Raw genomic sequence first — 21,711 nt, forward strand, 5'->3', positions numbered from 1 at the left:
TGACTTTTAAAATGTAAGAATTTACACAATAAAATAAATCCTCATTAAAATTTAATCTGACTTTTATAATGGTGTGTAAGGAAAAGAGATTGGAGGAAAGGTAAATGTCACTACACTTTTAGATCCATAAAAATTGAACAGAGAATTTTTAAGACTATAAAACGAAGTGATTAAAAATAATCTATCTTAGGGCTTCCCTGGTGGCGCAGTGGTTGAGAGTCTGCCTGCCGATGCAGGGGACACGGGTTCATGCCCTGGTCCAGGAAGATCCCACATGCCACGGAGCGGCTGGGCCCGTGAGCCATGGCCGCTGAGCCTGCGCTCCACAACGGGAGAGGCCACAACAGTGAGGGGCCCGCGTACCACAAAAACAAACAAACAAACAAAAAATAATCTATCTTAAAAAGTACTTAAATAAATCAACAAAAAGAAAACTCAATTAAAAAAACTGGCCCAAAGACAAAAAGCAATTCACAAAAGAAATGTAAACAGTCATCTTATAAAACTGTAATCAAAGTAAATCAAAGAAATGCAAATTCAAATAAAAATATTGTTTTTCCCTATCAAACTGGGAAAGATTTAAAAATTATGTATTCTTCCTGACAAAAATTACTAGGTACTCCTATTTTGGAGGTAATTTGGCATCTCATGCCATCAGATATGGATGTAAGGACATACTCCCTGACCCAAGAATTCCACTGCTATGGGATTACCCTGAGGAAATAATCAGATAGATGCACAAAGATGTATATACAGGAATGTGCTCTGAAATATTATTTTAGAAAGAGAAACAGCAAGAGAGAGAAATAATCTAAATGTTCAATAACAGGAAATTGATTAAATGAAATACAGAGAGTCAAATGCAAGGATATTATTTAACCATGCTTTTAGACATTATTTTTTTAAATGGGAAAATGTTAATAACAGATTTAGTAAAAAACATAGATTATATGTATAGATGACATCAATTTTATTTTATATATATATAAAATATATGTGAATAGCTAACAGTATATGAACCAAATATTAACAGTGGTTGTCTCTTGGTCTGGATGGTGGAATTAAAATAGGAAAGTTTATTTTCTTCTTCAAGTTTTTCAACAATGTCTACAAAGAACATACATATCTTTTGTAATTGGGGGAAAAACACATAAATACTATGTTTACTTTAAAGAAGAAAAAACAAATTTTCAGTTTAATTCATCCAAGATTCCCATGTTAACCTGTTTAAAGTATTTTTTAAATGTTTTTTAAAATGAAAAGTTTCTGATGAAATTCCCAAATGTAACCATCTTTCACGCTTCCAATAAACTCAAACTGGATATATGGGCTGCTTCTCTTTGAAGGGTGAGAAGGCATTCTCCACAAATGTCCTGTATAAAGGAACTTTTACATAAATGACATATTTTAAAAATATGGAGGTGGAAAGTAGAAGAGGTATTAGGTACACTAAAGAGGAAAGAAAGATATCTTAATGAATTTCTGGAATCCATTTGGCTCCAAGGAAATGAATCTGCCATCAGTAGTGGGCCATAAATCAAATAACATCATGTGAATCCAGGAATCGAGGCCAGTTTCAGTTATTTCCAAATAAATGGTTTCTTAATTGCCTGATGACTGGGACAGAATTTCCCAGTGGAATTAAAAGCAGAATGCATGAAACCCTGTTAAGCATTTCTACAGAATATAAAAATTTATACAACTCGTATTTTGCATGTTTGTCTCCCCCTCCTCCCAAAGAACAGATCATTCTGAACAATATGTAGCAGAATAAACTTGACAAATTTTACTTGTCTGGAGTGCCAAGAAACTAAAGAACAATTTCTAGTAAAGCATATATGTTCCATGAAAAATCTAATTTTTATTTCAACACGCAGTTAAAGATCATACATAGGCCTAGATACAAACATTACTGGTTAACTTATTTGGTAACAATTCCTCCTGTTGCACATAGTACAGCTGCTTCTTGACATCTGGAATATTTTATAGAACAAGATTAACACCAAGACTACAGAGAGGAGTCTTAAAATTTTAAAGCAAAATATAAAATTCAAATGTATTAAAAAATTGAGTTCTCTTCCTCAAGAAATACCATAATCAGGGTGTAATATGCCCTTCTTTTGTTTCTACCTTTGCTCTAAAAATGCAATTTTGTACTTAACTATTTGGAAAGCTTTAAAAATGCTTACATTTTAAGGTAGTAGTTAGTTTACGAATTATACCTAAATATAAAAGTGCCCAAATGCACACAGAATGATTTTCAGTGAAAAAAGCAGTTTTTGAAAGTCCCTTGCTATGCTTTATATTCCAGATTTTCTTAATTATAAGTAATACCTACATGCCATTTTAATAAAATAATTTTCAGAATCTGTGTGAAATATCTTTAAGATTCCATGGACCACACATTCATATGCTCTTTAGCCAAGCAACACAAGAGGTATGGTATTGAGGAAAACTCAATTATCACAGAAAAGGTGTGAAAATAACTAATGATGGTTATCTCTGGGTGGTGATATTATAGTTAATTCTTTTCATTTATCTTCACTTTTAAAAATGTTCAATAATAAACATGATAGATTTGATAATAAAAATACACTATTTCTTTAATGTAAAAACAATACCTTCTTACTTGGTAATTTCCCTTCTAGGAATTTACCTCCAATCTCTCCCCCTTAAAATAACTGAAAATGCAGATACAGAGTTATATACATAAAAATTATTCACTGCAAATTATTTATTGTAAGTGAAAACTTGAAACTGCATAATGTTAAATAAGAAAACTGTTAAGTAAAATAGGATTCATCTACAAGGTAGAACATTATGCACCTATTAAAAATGTTTAATAAAGTTATATATAATAAGCAAAATGTTTAGGCTATAATGATAAGTGGAAAAAGAAGATACAATTTATATAAGTATATCTACCATGTGATCTCATCTATGGGGAAAAAAAAGCATTAAAAAAAAAAGAAAGACTGGAAGGAAATATACCATAATGTTAAGAATGATTTATTTCCACTGAGGGAGGAATTACACATGTACTTTTTTGTGCACTATATTCTTCTTGATATTTTCTACAGCAAGATTATGTTTCTTTTATAGAGACAAAAAAGTTTAAGGGCACAAATGACTTTTCTGAAATTTTATTTAACAGACAAAAAAACAACAACAAAAAACTAGTCATATGCTTAGTTAGAGGGAAAAAGTTCTTTACTAGTGCAGTATTAATAAAATACACTTCTCAAGGACACTCACAGCATAGCAAACTAGCAACCACTACTGCCTAAAATAGTTTAACAGTCTAAATGCTACTATTCTTTTTCCATTATGTTAATTTTATAAAATTAGCTACTCTAATTCATAAATCACAAACCAATACTACAAAGCTTTTATGAAGTATTATATTAAGAAGCTGGATTCTACCATCACCTGCCTTCCCTTTTGTGTGTAAAATTTACATAGAGATCTAACATTAGAACACTGCTTCAGATGATGATGTAATTATATTTCTTAAACAATGTTAAGCTATTTGATAGATTAGACCAAAATGAAGATCTCTTTTGTCTACTGATTTTTTTTTTCCACCTAAAAGGCAGTATTGGATCTCCCAAGCTCTGTGAAAATACATCATTTTTCAGTGATACAGAACAAGAGACGGAGAACCAATTAAAAATAAAAGGGTCCAACTGTTCATCACTTAGCTGTTCAAACTGAACCCTAAAATTTGCCTGGAGTTCAAACTTGGGAAAAAAGACCCTTACATTTTATTTTATTTATTTTTTGCGGTACGCGGGCCTTTCACCGCTGTGGTCTCTCCCGTTGCGGAGCACAGGCTCCGGACGCGCAGGCTCAGCGGCCATGGCTCACGGGCCCAGCCGCTCCGTGGCATGTGGGATCTTCCCGGACCGGGGCACGAACCCGTGTCCCCTGCATCGGCAGGCGGACTCTCAACCACTGCGCCACCAGGGAAGCCCAAGACCCTTACATTTTAAAACACACAAACTAATACTGATGTCAGTGCATACTATATTGAAGAAATCTTTCTAAGCAGTAAGTATAATCATATTTTATTGATATTGTTCTTTATGCCATATTAATTGTTCTCACTATAATTACTGTATGTTCAGCAATGAGAACCTCAAATAATGTTAAACAACACTTTAAAGTTTCCACTATCCATCTTACTTATAGTATTTGAGGTAGTTGTTGTATTTATTAAAGATACAAATATTTACCCAGTGAATAAAGATAAAAAATACTGCTTTAAATCCTCATTAACAAATAGCAAACTACAGTAAGAAACAATTGCATCTGTGCTAAACAATTCTTAACGAAAATTACCACAAAAGTTCACAGAGCAACTTTATAAAACTTGACATGTACAGGAACTTTTCTCTTCATCAATGCCTTGCTATCTCCCTCACCCCTCTCATCTTTAATATCTCCAGTTACAATAAATTACCACAACACTCATACCCACCCATCTTAAATTCACACTATTTCTTTTTAAATGTTAAGAACACTTTCTTAGAAAAGCAACGATAGATGGGTTCTACAGACTAGAAACTTAGCTTTTACTTTAAATCATTTTACACAAATATACTATGCACACAATTCAGGATCTGAGTGCTCTTTCATGATCTGACCTGTGCCTTCAATTACAAATGCGTTGATCTCACTGATAGCCAAACCATGATACTACTCCACACTGCCCCCTAGCCCTACAAAATATATCAGTTTAAAAGTTACGGTTTGAAAGGACAACCTCAAGAAAAAGTGTCAGTCACTTATCAGCTCCCCTTAAGCAGTTCTTAAATAGATACTATATTACCTAAATTTGACCTAATAAGTAACAGCTGACAATTAAATCTTTCAATTAATACTTATAAGAGCTGATGAGAAAAAAATGTTATGTGCTGATGGGTTTGGAATTCAACCACCTAACAATCTAGTTCAAAAGTTCTGTAGAAGTCCTTTGTGAAATTTGTTTGATTTTTAGAGTCATTAAGCAAGGACCCATATAAAAATACCCATTACAAATGCCTTCTTTTCACGTAATTAAAGGGCAAATAGCATGGCATTGGGCCATCGTTCTTTGGAGGAATGGAATTAACTTCTTTCTTCGTTTTTAAAAATGCTGGGATCAGATTAAGTAATCTCACTATAGTCACATTATTTATCAATACAAACTTAACCTAAATTTCTAACTCTGGTAAATTTGTGAGAGGAAAATTTGTGATTTTGGTCCTGATGCTAAAAACATAAGCCGGATTTCGGCTGCCTCCGGATAAGCAGGGGAGGGCAAAAAGTGAGGATGACACAATGACATATGCCCCTTCTTTTTGGAAATGGAATTCTTCACATTCAGCAAAACTTCTAAGAACAACAGCTACAAAAATCCCTCTAGTTTTCAAATGTCCTTTACCTTACACAGCCATTCTGAAAAAGAATTCTACGTTCATATCCGAACTCTGGTACATTTCGCACTAATAAGGGGAAACACTGAATAGGATGAAAACTGGAAGAAAGAAAAAAACTGAAAAAGGGTGAGACTCCAGAACAACTACAATGAGGCACAGTAGAGTACGTCAAAAACACAAGGTTTTATTCTAAAGAACGGTTTTGTTTCTACCGTTTTTCTAAAGTATTTAATTTGCACGTCTTAAAATAGAGACCCTGAGGAGAGCAGCTCGAAGCGGTGAAAGGAAGGGGGGGCGGGTTAGGTAAGAACAGAGACTTGCGAGAAAATATGTGCGGTGCATTAGAATGTGCAATGGAGGGGGGGATGCTAGCTTCACCGTCAGGAAGCAGTCGAGGGCTTTATGAGTAGAGAGGCAGAATATGCTGCGGCTTAAGGAACGCGTACTCACAGCCAGAATGCACACCTGGTAAAGGGATAACCTAGGATAAGAAAGACCAACCCACCAACTGTGCAAATGCAGAGATGACCATTTTAACCAGCTCTATTGTCTGGAGTAATAGGTGGAAATGCCTCAGGCACGAGATCAAACTAGCCTGACACTAAGTCAGAGATACTGTCCGGCAAAAAGAGAAAGAGAAGATGGACAGTGGCGGCCCGGGCATTCCCGGCCAGTGGCCCCTTCCTCGCGCGGGGGAGGGGCGCCGGGATCCCGGGAGCCGCGCGAAGCCCAGTCCCGGGAGTCCGAGCACAGGCGGTCCCCTCCTCGGGGCTGGCAACGTCTCTCACCGCGCAGCCCAGGAGCACGGAGACTTCCCCTCCCACCCCACCCCCAGCTGAAAGCAGGGAAGACGCGGAACTTGGGCTCCAGAGCGGAGGCCACAGACCAGGTCACGGCTCGGGTGGGAGGCTCTGGGTGAAATTCCGTGTGGCCACGGTGGTGGCCTAGGAAAGGCAAAGCCCCTGCTGGTCGGGCTTCCAATCGGACGACACTGGGGTCCGGGTGACGCGGCCCCGGTCGCTGCGGCGCTCACCGACCCCTGGACCTCCTGGGTCCTCATACTCCCAGGCCCTCTCGCTTCAGCTAGTGACCCGGCCTCTCGGATCTCCCCAGGCCCCCGCTGCGGCCGCCCCTCTCGGTCAAGCTCCTCTCCAGAACCCTCGCCTCGGACGCTCCCGCCGAGCCCCGGGCCGCACCTCCGTCCTGGTGATCCGGTGTCGCCCCAGCTTCACCACGGCGAAGTTGCCTTTCCCCAGCGTGCCCTCGATTTCGTAGAACCCCACCCGGACCGGCCCGCGCTGCAAGTGCCTCGGGCCATCCGCCATGACCATGCTGGGCCCCGCTGCTAGACACTGCGGACTGGAGCGCGGGCTGGAGGGCGGCGGGCAGGCTGGCTGGCTGCTCAGCTCCGCTCGGGCGACGGCCGCTCCGCTCACTCCTTCGCTCAGTCCCTCCCGCTCCGCAGGGCCCAGCCAGGCGCGCGCCGCCGCTGACGTGCGCCGACGTCAGGGGGCCGGGGAAGAGGGGCGGGGGCGGGACTGGGCCTCGATTGGTCACCATGGCGACCGGAGCACCGCGGACGTCCGCGGGCGGGCGGGTGTGAGGGAGGGCAGATGGGCGGGGCCTGGACGGCGCGTTTCTTCCGGGCTCCGGCGCCCTCCATGCTCCCCGTTGCCTCGCCGCTGCCAGGGGCGGGATAGCAGCCCGGCCCGCCCAGATCCTCGGCCACCCAGCCGAAGGGCAAGAGCGAGCCCTGGTGGGCGGAGCGGAGGGCTGCAGAAACCTGGGTCTGGCTCGGGTCTCCTTACCCCACCCCGGCGTTCCCCGCCCACCCGGGGACCTTCCCGCCAAAACCTCTCACCTATGACTACTGTGCGTCCTAAATTTGGAAAGGGCAAAGAACTGTGGCTGAGCAATGCATTGCTCACAGGCTCCTTTCTTTGTATCCTTTTTCATCTGTTTCTATATAAATCCCTCCAAATTTGATGTCTCTTAAGAATCATTCTGACAGCATCGCGGGCGCTTGTAGACTCACAGAATGTCAGCGTTGATGAGACCTTGGAGATCACCTAATCCAGGGATTTGAAGCCTCAAATGGGCTTTGGAGACCGAACCCCCTAAAATGTGTGCAATTTTTTGCCTCTTTGAGCTTGCCTCTGGGGAGATGGGACTATAGTTTTATCAGATTCTCAAACATGTTGGTGACCGGGAAAAGGTTAAGAAATACTTATTTAATCCAATTTCTTTTCAGATGAGGAGTCAACCCCAGGGAATGCAGGGAATTGCCAAAGTCACACAGGTAATGCTAGAATCAGGATTGCATATCGCCACACCAATCTTCCATATGGTGACCCAAGGAAACAGATAGTGTTATTTTAATATTTTGAAACATATTATGTGTCCTTAGACCTTGGTTTCTAAATGCCAGTCTCCAATAAAAAGAACCAGACTCTGGAGAAATGGCTGATTCCCAGACAGAGGGAGGGAAAGTATAAAATGCCCTTGAAAATCTTGTCCCATAAAGCAAGATTTTCAAAGAATGATGAGGATGTGTCAAAAGGAAACAGGAGGGCTTCCTTGGTGGCGCAGTGGTTGAGAGTCTGCCTGCCGATGCAGGGGACACGGGTTCGTGCCCTGGTCCGGGTAGATCCCACATGCCGCGGAGCGGCTAGGCCCGTGGGCCATGGCCGCTGAGTCTGCGCGTCCGGAGCCTGTGCTCCGCAACGGGAGAGGCCACAACAGTAAGAGGCCCGCGTACCGCAAAAAAAAAAAAAAAAAAAAAAGGAAACAGGAGCCAGTTTGAAGGTAACTCTACTTATCCATCTGGGACAATTTGAGCATCACGAATGAATAATGATGGAAATGGATTATAACAATGAATTTAAAAAAAAAGAATCCATGGGAGCTTACTTGTTCTTACAATGTTAAATAAGTATTGGGGGGGGGAAGAAATGACAATTCTTGATAGTGGAATGTCAACTAATATACATACAAGAAATGATGAAATTAGGAAATCACCATTTTTCAACCATATAGTAGTAATTGACTCAGATAGAATTATCAATAGATGTTAAAAATCATTGGGTGAAATTTTGCTGGGGAAAAGGATGTTTACACAATCTCAAAGTATCCTCAGATTTCTTATTCATTACAAAGGGATAAAAACAGTACTTTCAGGGTGGAGAAATCTCACACACCACCATAACTAAATGGTCAAAGTTAATGTCACCAATTATGGGACAAAATGACATGATGTACCTCCTGATGTAAGGTACTGAGAAGTATACAGTATCTCTTTTGTAGTATTCCTGTCAAAAATACATCTTCTGAATCTAATCACAAAGAAACAATCAGAAAAAAATGCAACTTGAGAAACATTCTATCCAGCCATTGGTCTGGATCAGTGTCCTGAAAGACTGTGGAACTGTTCTAGATTTAAGAGATTAAAGAGACATGTCACCAAAGGCAATATGTGACGCTGGATTGGGAGAAAAGCGCTAGAAGGAATATTTTCTATTAAATTTGCCTATGGATTGCATATTGGATATTATTTATTTATATAAATTTATTTATTTATTTTTGGCTGCATTGAGTCTTCATTGCTGCTCGTGGGCTTTCTTTAGTTGCAGTGAGCAGGGGGTGAGGGGGCTACTCTTCCTTGTGATGCGCAGACTTTTCATTGTGGTGGCTTCTCTTGTTGCGGAGCACGGGCTCTAGGTGCACGGGCTTCAGTAGTTGTGGCTCGCAGGCTCTAGAACACAGGCTCAGTAGTTGTGGTGCACAGTCTTAGTTGCTCCACCACATGTGGGATCTTCCTGGACCAAGGCTCGAACTCGTGTCCCCTGAATTGGCAGGCGGATTCTTAACCACTGTGCCACGAAGGAAGTCCCAATAGTATCATTTAAATGTTAAGCTTTTTCAATTTTATGCTTGTGCTGTTGTTTTGAAAAAGAGTACCCTTATTAAGAGATACACACTGAAGTATTTAGGGATAAAAGTTTTGTTATATGTGACCTGCTCTCAAATAGTTTAGGAAAGATAGATAAGGCAAATGTGGCAAAATGTTAAATTGATAAATCTAGGTAAAGGGTATATGGTAATTCATGGTATTGTTCTTGCAACGCTTCTGTAGTTTAAAATTTTTAAATTAAAATTAATATATATTTGTATACATTTTATTTCATTAATCTTATGTTATTATTTTACTTTATTTTATATTCTTTGTGTAAGATCGTCTGGCTCTTGGGACCTCCACCTGCTCACTGTGCTTCTGCCCTTCACTGTTCTTTTTTATTATTTTATTTTTATTTATTTTTGGCTGTGTTGGGTCTTCATTTCTGTGCGAGGGCCTTCTCCAATTGTGGCGAGAGGGGGCCACTCTTCATCGCGGTGCGTAGGCCTCTCACTATCGCGGCCTCTCTTGTTGCGGAGCATAGGCTCCAGACGCGCAGGCTCCGTAGTTGTGGCTCACGGGCCTAGTTGCTCCGCGGCATGTGGTATCTTCCCAGACCAGGGCTCGAACCTGTGTCCCCTGCATTGGCAGGCAGATTCTCAACCACTGTGCCACCAGGGAAGCCCTTGCTCTTCACTCTTCCTAAGCAATACCTTATTCTACTGTGAGTTATGTTGTTTGTAAAAGTGAGAAGGAAATTGGGGCCGGGGTTGAGGAGAGGTGGTTATAAGACTGATGATCGCTGGCAGTAGTATATGAGGATTCATCTAAGTAGACCAGGAGCCCACATATGTACCCCAGTCAAAAATAGTTCCTGTATACCCTTTTTCCAATTAGATTAATGTGTTTTAATTGCTCTGTGAATGGGTTCCTTTAGGAATCTGATGAAAAGCTACTTACTTAACCAAAAAATACACATAGAGACCCACTAGAGCTAACAATCTCCTTCTTTTGAACAGAAATTAAGTATGTCTTTTGGACAGAAATTAAGATTCATTTCTATCTGATTATTTTAATCAGATAATCAGGCCAACTACCTCCTTGTGCAATCTGGGAATAAGACTTGATTTGGGGCTGGAAAGAAGAGAAAGGATTGGCAGTGAATACCAAAAGGTTTCTGGCAAACCAGAGTTCAGTGTGAGGGTGCTAAGTGTCTAGAAGTTAGAGAAAGAGAGGCCAGAGGTGGGGGAGAGGTAGGAGGGGCTGGGCCAAAAAATAAATCTTGACCACCTGGAAATGCAGTGGGGTGGCCACTGAAAATTACTGGTAGGTTGTCAATGTAACCCTGAAGAAGTACATGTGGACTGTTAGAATATTGCAACCTTGGAATACATGATTCAGCTCTGTTTCCTAGGTCCCAAAGATCTTCTCCCTCTCCAGTTTCAACCCCGTATGTCTCTTATGTGCTTTTGCTTCCATTAATTGATAATTGTATACAGTTTAGCAATTATTAATATTATCCAAGTTTTGCTTTCCTCTTGCCTTTTTCTCTCTTTCTTTTTTCTCTTCTTTCTTCTTTCTCTCTCCCTACTCCACCCTCCCCCCCACCCCCACGCACACACACCACCACCACCCTGCCCCTTGGGAAAAAGAATAAGGAAAAAGGGAGAAAAGGGAAAATAAGAGAGGCTTCATACAATTCCCACCTTTTTCATCTCCAGTTTTTGTATCGGTGAGGTAGAGTGCTCTAGTCATCAAATTTCCTATCTGCTTGGCCTTTAAAATGCAACATTCCCAGCTAAGGCTGTGAGTCCACTATATTTGCCATTGAGTTGCTAAAAAAAAATGTTAAGATTACACTTTAAAAAGCAAAAGTATGTACTCATAGAACGAATTAAGAAAATGGTGAAAGTCTGAGATAAGAATTAATTCTATAACATACTTAGAATAAAATGGACTTAGAATAAAAATGTGGAATGGGAGAGGAGTTAGCAAAGAGGTAATGAAAGAATAATTTGAAATATGAGGAAAGAAAACTTCGTGGCTCATAGTATTGTACATACTTTGCTGAAGCAGATCCCATGAACTTGAAAAACAAAATAGGTATCGTATGTTTCCTTGATCATGAACAACATCTGCATTTTTACTGTTTGATCATTTCAGGACCGAAGAAAAGTCAATACACTGGTAGGCTCAGGCCTGAATTTAGAGTTAGTTCAAATCAAAAATTGGTGAAGGCTTTATTAAATAACTTTGCTTAGAAAAAAATAGATTACAAAGCTAGAATGAATACTTTGTTTTTTATATTACAGAAGGCAGAAAGTACATCAGAAAAATCCAAATCACTGACCTGTGCCAATTATAAGTACTTGTTATTATTATAAAATACAGGTATTCCTGAAATATGCATAAATCTGTCAGGTTAATGAACATGTGGGTGCCACTATGTTTAAGGTACCATTATGGAAATAAACTAGAGGACTGACATTATTTAAGGAAAGCTTTCTTTGGCTCTTTTAAGGGATGGGTGACCATGCCCTGGTTTTAACTTTTTCAGTGTGGTTTTAGCTGTGATGAAGCTTCTCTAAATGAAAAAATGTATGGTTCTTTCTAAACTTTTGAAATAATTTCAAAAATTTTGTGTCTCCTCCCAGATGACAGATTTCCTTAGGATCTTAAATTTTAAAGGGATCTTAGAATCATATGAGTTCATCTTCCCATCTGATACAGAAATCCCTAGACACTTGACAGATGGCATCAAGCCTTGGTTTACTGTTTCATACTTCATACTTCACTACATGTCTCACATGTAATCTATGTGGGACAGTTCATATCAGTAGAAAATATTCTTTCTTCAGTTCTCCAAGCAAAACATTCCTAAATTCGCTAGCTAGTTGACTATGTTTCTAGCCCACTACTCTTTCTTCTTGTGCTTCACTGGACTCTGGTTTGTCAAAGTCTCTCTTAAAGTATCATTCCCAAAACTGAATGTGGTAACCCAGGCACAGTCTAAGCTGTATCGAATACTGGCCATTGACTAGTCCCTCCTTTGATCCAGACACTCTGCTGGTACGAGTGCAGCCAAAGATTGTGCTAGTTTTCTTTTTTAGCAGCCACAGCCTACAGTTAAGATTAAAGCCAACTTAAACCTCTGGGTCTTTCAAAATAACAATTATTGTTACCATTTTCTTGGGTAATTGCTTTTTTAAAAATGTAAATGGAAATTCTGATAGTTAAAATGTCATCTTGTTGATTTTGCTTACTGTTCCAGATAATAAAATTATTTTGATTCTTCACTCTGCCATCTATCATGTTACCTAATCTTAGTTCTCTGAGTCATTTACAAATTCTACCATCATTTTCTATGTCATTATTGCAGTCATTATTCTTTGTATCACCACTCCTAGTACAAGTGTATGGCTCATAGTAGGTTCATAACTGGATTGGTAAACTAGTGAATAGGGCAAAGCCTGGGCCCGACTTTTAGAGCTTGTCACTAGACATCTTCTAATTTGACTTCCAACAATTTATGCGTCAACACTCACTTGATTTGAATTTTCATATAACCATGAGTTCCAGGAAGATCCTATGTCTAGTACTGCTGGGGTAAGATTTTAAAGAGGGTCCTCAACATTCTAATACCAGTGTTTCAATATATAAACTACCCCACTCTCAGTTAATTTCCCTTTAGTTCATTCTTTTCTATTATTGCAGTATTTTACTAATCTTCCTTAACCCCACTAAGTTGTGCACTTCTTTGAGGGTAAGGATCATATCTTAAGTCACTTTTTAAATTCCTTTAACTTTTCAGCAGAATTCAACAAATGCCGTTTAGTTTGACATTTATTGCGTTTATGTGCTATGCACCATGGTAGACACTGGGGATGCAAACATGAATAAGGTGCAGTCTCTCTCCTTGAGAATTTATGGTTTAGAATGGGAACTCTGAAATCTGATAGCCGAGGTATAACTTGTAGGTCTACTTCTTACTAGCTGGTGACCTTGGGAAAGTTGCTTAGCCTTTTTCTGCCTCAATTTCTCATCTGTTAAACAGTCCACCTGCCTCAAAGGATTACTAGGAGGAGGGTGGATACATAAACAAATACTTAAAGAGGTGAGAGTTAAGAGGTTTGCACAGGGAGCTCAGAGGAGAGTTGATTAAGTTTAAAGGTTCGCAGGAGAGGCTTCTAAAAGATGAAACTTGAGTTGTAAATCCTACTAAGAGTTAGCCAGCTGAAAAAAGATCGGACGAGCATTTGAAGACAAAACAGCATGAGCAATGGTCCCGAAGGTATGAAGAAACAAGATGTGCTCAGGTACCTACCATCAGTTGTGAATGTCGAGACTCGATGAGAGTGTCCACAGATAGAATGGGAAGATACGTGGGACCAGGTCATGGAGGGCTCCTTCTTCCCCTTCTAGACAGACTGCTGCAAAGTTGCAGCTGGGCAGGAAACTGCTGGAGCGATGGATTCCAACTGTGGCAGCGATGAGATGTAAGGATCGGGAGAGGGATGCTGAAGATTGCTACCAGGTTTTTAACAGGAGTGAACAGATGTAATCAGTTACTGAGAGCTTACCATGTGCCATTCACTCTGCTGGGCACTAAGGTGGGTGAAATAAGGACCCAGCCCTCAAAGAGCACATAATCAATTTCATTCAGACATTCAGTCCTTATTTCTCTAATACATATAAAGATACTCTGAAAGCCTGTTAAATCATTGTAGAAATCAATATATATTATGTCTGTCTACTGAAGCAAAATGAGTTGTGCTAGGAGTCAGATATTCTGCCCTGCCATTTACAAGTTCTGGATACATAATTCTGGAGCTTGGTGAGGAGATCTAGGCTGAAAATTTAGAGACTTGAGGGCACTGATAGTTGAAGTCAAGGATGTGGATGGTATCATGCAATGGGAATATCAAGATTGAAGGAAAAGGTTTTGCAGCTACTTACTGCCTTCTGCTAGTCTAGTCTCGGAGCCTATTACTTACAGCTCAAGGAGATAAGCCCACAGATTCATGGGGGCCAGGTTTTGAGTTTTTGCCATTGTGACTCATCTCTTAAGGGAATAAACCTTACAAGTAAGTAAAGAGTCATTCTTTTCTAATCTTCAGTCTTGGAAAGTGTGTTATATTATGAAAACTGGCACTATATTAGCCTCTAACTTACTAGTTCTTTTTGGACCTGTTCTTTTTGGTTTCGTAGGTATATTTTAGGAGCTGTGAATATGTAAGTTTCAGTTTTTAAATATAATCATATCCAAATTTGGTGACTATTAATTTTAACCTAACCTTAGCAGATACTTTTAGATTAAGTGTTTGTTGAATTTAAATTTCTTATATTTGTATCTACAAAAGTTATTTTAAAATTTGCATTTATTTTTGGTCTTCAAGACTGAGGAATATATTCATTTGCTTAGTTCCTGGTCTAAAGATAATAAAATACAAAAACAAGCCAATTAAAAACTCCCCCCCTACCTCCCCCTCAAAAAGAGTTAAGGAGAAGACAGAATCCTACAGCATTTGTTTAGCACTCACAGGAGTGGGCAAGGAGGAGAGGCCAGAGAAATAAAAGGAGAATGGATCAAGATGGGAAAACATTTTTTAAAAGTCTAGGGAAAAGAGAGTTTAAAGGAGGAGAATTTCAAGAAGAAGGGAGTACTTTCAATCTCTGAAAAGATGTCAAGCAAGATAAAGATGAATTCATTGGATTTAGTCATGAAGAGATAATTGATGATCTTTGCAGAGGATTTCAGAGTACTGAGGGCGGAAGCCAAACTGGTGTGAGTGGGAAGAGGTGAAGAAGAGTGAATGTAGACTGTTCTTTCAAGAAATTTATCTGTGGAGGAACGAAGATAGAAGAGGATGCAGAGTCAAGAGAAGTTTTGTGTTTTGTTTTATTTTTAAATGGTAGAAGTTGAGCATTTTTGGAAAGAGTAAGAAGAGAGAAAAATTGAAATAAAGGTGATTAGAGATCATCTATGGAAGGCAATGAAATCTTGAATGCAAGAGTCAGGAGGTGAGATGCCTCCTTTACTCTGATGTGGGTGGGGGAAGGAAGCAAGGGCAATTTTGACTGCAGGTAAGTAGGTAGTTTGCAGTCCAGGAAGTTTACTCTTGGCATCGGTTTCCTCTGTGAAGTAAGAAGCAGATTATCCGCAGTGTTAGAGTGGGGCATTGGAGCATATAGATGAGTTGTGAAAGTTTGAAAAAGCTGCTATGAGAATGGGAGAGGAAATTGATCAGAACACATAGAAAACTTCCTGAGCAATAAGAATCTCCAGCTGAAGTGAGAAAAACATGAATTGGTAGAAATACCAATCCACATGGTCATGGTACTTTTTGTAACCATGTTTGGTCGCCTGGGTGTCAGATTGCTACAGGGCTTAAGCTTGCTGAGTGGATCCTACAGAATGTCAAGGGAGTTGAGGATTTGGCAAGAAAAAACACTGAAAACAAGTATCATGTAGTCGGGATAGAGAAAAAAGTGAAGATAAGAAAAGGAAGGGAGACTGATGGGCAAATGGAGGGCTCAAGCGTCTAGAGCATAAATGAGATGAGAGTAAGGACATGAAATTTCTTGAGAAGGAGTTATGTCTATGCTAGTATATTTGAATGAGATATTATTTTAGGTGATCCTAATATCCAGGGGATATCCTCAAGAATGGATGATTAAAGTGAAGAGGAATGGTCTACCTCTTTCCCCACTGTATTCTCAGTTACTTAACACAATGCCTGGAACACAGTAAGTTTTCAGTATATATGTGTTCAAAAAAATGAATAAAAATTCTTTATTTTCTACTTCGCAGTATATTATACCAATTCTCCTCTTCTTCACATATTTCATTAGTTAACTATAATTATGATAAATTCTCTAAAGGAAAACTACTGCTTGCTATGAGTTTGTGTAACATGGGATCCTGATTCAGTCTCAGGGGTTGGGGGTCAAGAAGTTTTCCTAAGGAAGTGACATTTAAGGTGAGAGCTGAAGAATCAGTAGGAGTAAGCCAGGGGATGACAGGTGGGGAGAGACTTACCAGTGTAAGTAAAAGATTTCTGAATATCTTGAGGTGGGAAGAAGCTGAAAACATTCCAACTGAATAGAAGAATAGAGATAGAGGCATGGGGCTGAAAGGGTAGGTTAGGACCATATTACATAAGGTCCTATAAATCATGAAGTACATTTTGATCCATTAGACTTAAAATGGGAAAAGTTGACATGCTATTGTTGTTGTTAGCTTATAAGCATGAATAAGAATTATAATGTTATATGGATGTGTGATTATACGCAGTGAAATTTGAAAGCTGAAAGATTATATTTGTCTAAAAAGTCTCCTCCAGCAGCCTACTCCTTCTTTCTACACAACCTTATTCTTTTGGATTAAACAAAGTAAATGAATAGCCTTCCAAAAACCACTATAGAAATGCACTTTTGTTACCTGGAGAGAAAGTCTCTAGGCCTCCTTCTACTCTGCTATTCTCATTTTTTTCCATTAGCTTCATGATTGGGTTAATTCGGTGTTTGCATAAGGAAAAGATAAGCATCATTAATGGAATATGAAGACCATTAGGAATAGCAGAGACCTTTGGCTGATGATGGGAAAGGGAGGCTCAGGTAGGCAAGTGTTGTAATGGAGATTTTGAATATTGGGCTGTCCCGTTGCACCTAAAGTTCCAGAGTATACTTGTTTCACAATTTTGTCTAATATAAACCTATGTAAAACCTCCAATTTTGCCAAGGTAGAGAATTACCACAGGCTGGCTGCTGACCCCAAGATCAATCTCAGAGGAACTGTAGGAAATACTGGGGAAAAACTCCAGAGAAATCCCCAGGGACAAGGAAGCCTGTTTTGAACTGGTGTGTGTGTGTGTGTGTGTGTGTGTGTGTGTGTGTGTGTACATCTGAAGCCTAGGGCAGGAGAGTTGTGTGGAAATTAGCGATAGAGGCTCAGACTGCTGGTCTAAGTGTCCTCAAGAATAACAATCAGGGCAGAACAGAAGCCAGAGTGTGGAAAACTGGTGGGGATTGATGGACCTTGAATGTTTACTCACACCTCCCTCTACCCTCAACTCCCTCTAGCACCTAGGAGTACTTCCTTTTAAGGCTGCTTCTCCTTGAGGGGTGGAGGGTGGAATGGGTTCTAAAAATAGTGCCTTGATCTTAAGAGTTATTTGGTGGCATGATACACAGCCTGAGCAATTAATTATGTAGTCTGGTGCTTGGAGTTCTCCACTTTAATGCTATCCCTTCCCCTCTCCTTGATCTCACTGGATGTTGACACAGACTGGGATATGCCCTTTGGTCTTTTCCCGTACCAAATGCTAAGACAGAACAGCTGATAACATCAGAGAAATATATGCTCAAAGGCCAAGGTAATGAGATATCTCAGGAGAAAAACTACTTGAAAAGAAAGCAACAACCTGGATTACAGATGCCACCAGAAAGCAAATATGTTAAATCCAATGGTTAACAAATATAAAATAAGCATAATAAATAACTGATAAGGAAATCATAAAAGTCAAGAGGAAATACTAGGCATGAAAATTATGTTCATAATAGTAGAAAGAACAGAGATGGATGCTAGAATAGATGTAGCTGAAAAACAAATTAGTGAGCTAGAAGATCAGATTAAAAAGCTCTCCTGGAAGGAAGAAAGGAAGAATAAAGAAAAAGAATATATGAAATAAGGCTTCCCTGGTGGCACAGTGGTTGAGAGTCTGCCTGCCGATGCAGGGGACACGGGTTCGTGCCCCGGTCTGGGAAGATCCCACATGCCGCGGAGTGGCTGGGCCCGTGAGCCGTGGCTGCTGAGCCTGCGCGTCCAGAGCCTGTGCTCCGCAACGGGAGAGGCCACAACAGTGAGAGGCCTGAGTACCCCCCCACACCAAAAAAAAAAAAAAAAAAAAGAATATATGAAATAAAAGCTAAGAGATAAAGAAGATTGAATTGGAATGTGAACTTCAACTCACAGAAAATAGGAGTGTCAGGAGAAGAGGAAAATAAAAAGGAAGAAGAGGAAATACTTGAAGAAATGGAAATAAATTGCCTAGAATTAAAGAAAGATGAATGATGATGTATTTATGCAGTTCCAAACAAGAGCAATAAGAAGAAACTAACCCTGGCAATATTATAATGAAATGGAAGTTTTACAGGCAAAAATAAAATTCTAAAATTTTCTAGAGAGATAGAGCAGATCAATCACCAAGGAATAAGAATCACCAGGATCTCAGACTTTTCATGAACAAAAAGAAGATAATGGTAATATTTTTAAAATATTGAAAAGACAAAAGAACATTGAGCCTAAATTTATATCCAGCCAAATTGTCATTTAAATGTGAGGGTATAATAAAAATATTTTCAGGCACATAAGGTCTCAAAAGGTTTGTCACACAAAGACCCATATAGAAAAGAGTATTGGAAAAGGTCCTCAAATAAGAAAAGAAGCAAATCCAGGAGATGCTACTAGAGGTGTATGACATAAAGATAATTAAATACTTGGATAAAGTTTGGTGTTGTCTTTCAAAAACTACCAAAGACCAAAGAAAAGAAAATGAGAAATTATGTCTACCATAACCTAGAGTTAAGTTCTACACAATATCAAAAGGTGGTGTCTTTAAGTTAGACACTTTTTTAAGATAGAAAAAAAAAAAACAGAATAAATTTAAAGAAAGTAGAAGGAAGGATGAGTAAAATAATAGCAAAATTAATGAAATGGAAACAAAAATAACAATACAGAAGATCAACAGAGCCAAAAGTTGATTCTTTGAAAAAACTAATAAAATAGGCAAGCCTGTGGCAAGAGTGATCAAGGAAAAAAAAGAAAAGTAATTTAAAAACTAGTATTTTCTTATCATCTTTTAATCTCAACTTTAAAACCTCAGGAGTCTGGAGCATGAATGAGATAAGAGCAAAATATGTCAATGTTATTGTTTGTAATATCATCTCCACACTATAGAAATGCATTTGAAGAAAATGAAATGGACAACTTCCTAGAAAAATATAATCTACCAAATGAATTAAGAAGAAATAGAAGGCCTTAATAGTGCCATAACTTTAAGAAATTAAAGTAATTTAAAAAATCATCTCACAAATAAAACTTTAGGCCAAGTGGTTTCGCAGGCAATTCTACTAAACTTTCAAGGAACATACCATATTAAACTTAGTACAAACTGTAATAAAGACTAGAAAAGGAGGGAATACTCCCAACTTATTTATGAGGCCATATAATCTTTTTTTTTAACCAAATAAAAAATAAGATCGCTCTCTTTTTTTTTTTTTTTTTTGTGGTATGCAGGCCTGTCACTGTTGTGGCCTCTCCCGTTGCGGAGCACAGGCTCCAGACGTGCAGGCTCAGTGACCATGGCTCACGGGCCTAGTCGCTCTGCGGCATGTGGGATCTTCCCGGACCGGGGCACGAACCCGTGTCCCCTGCATCGGCAGGCGGACTCTCAACCACTGCGCCACCAGGGAAACCCTAAAATCTCTTTTTAAATTAAAGAATCCTAATGACTTTGAGGTAGATGAAGCTGTTATCAGATAATGAAGTAATTAGGTGTAAGATATAAAAATAACAAAACTGAGAGAAAGAAAGCACTGATTTGAAATTACCTTCTTTAAGTTTGGATGGAAAATTAAGAGCACGTCCAATTCAAAGTTCTAGGCATAAAATCCAGGTATGTCATGTGGTGGACCTACTTCTTCAACTTGGCAGCCAATGGGAAGAATCCACACTCTATGGACCAGCAAACTAAAAAATGACTGTCACCATGAAGAAGTCAGTGACTTTGCATTTGAGTTTTCCATCTTGGCTCATTCCCCAAAGTTCAGGCTTTGGAGTCCTAAAGTCTTCTTCAACATTTAACTAGTTCTTCGTTGGTGGAAGGGGCTGGGACTGTCTCTCCACATGTAAACTGATTTTTGTCATAAGTCACTTTTATAATGAGAGAGCAGCTAGGGCACGTTACCACGTCTTCCCTATTCTCCAGATCTTCCTTGGTGATGCAGAAGTTACTCCCACATGGGCAGGGGTAGAAGTACTTCTCCGAGTCCTTGTCATGTTGGAAGTCCTCAGTCTCCACCTCGTCGTGAAACATCGCCATCATTACTGGGGCCAGCAGAGGTCTGTCACCTCTGCTGTCCGACCCAGGCCAGGGTATGTCCAACTTGCCCATATAATCTTGATTTTCAAAGGAAAAGATAATATGAGAAAAGAAAATTACAGATAATTTCCTGAGGATTTTAAGTGTAGAAATCCTAAATAAAATATTTGCAAACTAAGTCCAACAGAGTATAAAAGTAAAATATACCATGTAGTTCACAACATTAACAGCTTTAAGGACAAAATAACATGATTATCTTAAAAGGTTTTGAGAAATATTTCATAGAAATCGAGCATAAATTCATGATAAAAATTCTTAGCAAATCAAGAATTTGCTTAACCTAATGAAGGACAATTATGTTATGGCAAACATGGGGAAACAGTAGGAGCATTCCATTTAACATCGGGAATGATTAAGGGTGCCCAGTATCATCATTTTTATTCAACCTTGTATTGACATTTTTAGCTAGTGCAATAAGGCAAGAAAAAGAAAGTAGAGGCATAAGGATCGGAAAAGAAGAAATAGAATTGCCAATTATTTGCTGATGACATGATAGCCTCGTAGAAAATCAAAGACACCTGGGGCAAAGTATTATATTATTAGAAATAATAGGAGAATTTAGCAAAGTCAGTTCATTTCTATACACCAGTAACAAATAACCATAAAATGTAATTTAAAAGAAGATATCACTTACGATATATTTAAAAAATCAGATATATAGGAATAAAAATTTTTAAAAAGATGTGCAGGACCTCCTTGGAGAAAATTTAAAACTATTGAGATTCATTAAAGAAGTCCTAAATAAATAAAGAGAAATACTATGATACATATTTCTTATTTCTTAAATGGAAAAAAACTTTAATATTATAAATATTTCAATTCTCCTCATAGTGGCTCATAGACTTAATGCAATTCCAACAAAAATTTCAGTAGGATTTTAATGGAATGTGATAGTTTATTCTAAAATTTATGTGAGGACTTCCCTGGTGGCACAGAGGTTAAGAATCCGCCTGCCATTGCAGGGGACACGGGTTCAAGCTCTGGTCTGGGAAGATCCCACATGCCGTGGAGCAACTAAACCTCTGTGCCACAACTACTGAGCCCATGTGCCACAACTACTGAAGCCTGAGCACCTACAGCCTGTGCTCGGCAACAAGAGAAGCCAGCACAATGAAAAGCCCGTGCAACACAACGAAGAGTAGCCCCCACTAGCCACAACTAGAGAAAGCCCACACACCGCAAAGGTGACCCAATGCAGCCAAAAATAAATAAATAATTAAAAAAACAACTATGTGAA

The 21,711-nt window shown here is 39.2% G+C and overlaps 2 protein-coding genes across 6 annotated transcripts in view; both read right to left on the reverse strand.

Annotated features, from left to right (window-relative positions):
• The window catches only part of SIK2 (salt inducible kinase 2), a 132,239-nt gene extending 125,380 nt beyond the window's left edge, over nt 1-6,859 (reverse strand). For all 5 annotated transcript variants that reach the window (XM_060017977.1, XM_060017976.1, XM_060017978.1 and 2 more), the window contains exon 1: nt 6,617-6,859. In XM_060017977.1, coding sequence (XP_059873960.1) covers nt 6,617-6,751 — 135 coding nt within the window. In that variant the 5' untranslated portion in view covers nt 6,752-6,859. The remainder of the gene's footprint in view (nt 1-6,616) is intronic.
• A 13,306-nt stretch (nt 6,860-20,165) lies between these two features.
• Nucleotides 20,166-20,414, reverse strand: LOC132428971 (diphthamide biosynthesis protein 3-like). The gene is made up of 2 exons (XM_060017177.1): nt 20,306-20,414; nt 20,166-20,230 (listed from the first exon to the last, which is right to left on the reverse strand). The coding sequence occupies exons 1-2, from the start codon at nt 20,412-20,414 to the stop codon at nt 20,166-20,168; spliced, it is 174 nt and encodes a 57-aa protein (XP_059873160.1).
• Between the last annotated feature and the right edge of the window lie 1,297 nt (nt 20,415-21,711).

Source organism: Delphinus delphis, chromosome 8, assembly GCF_949987515.2.
Source record: "Delphinus delphis chromosome 8, mDelDel1.2, whole genome shotgun sequence".
NCBI classification, from domain to species: domain Eukaryota; kingdom Metazoa; phylum Chordata; class Mammalia; order Artiodactyla; family Delphinidae; genus Delphinus; species Delphinus delphis.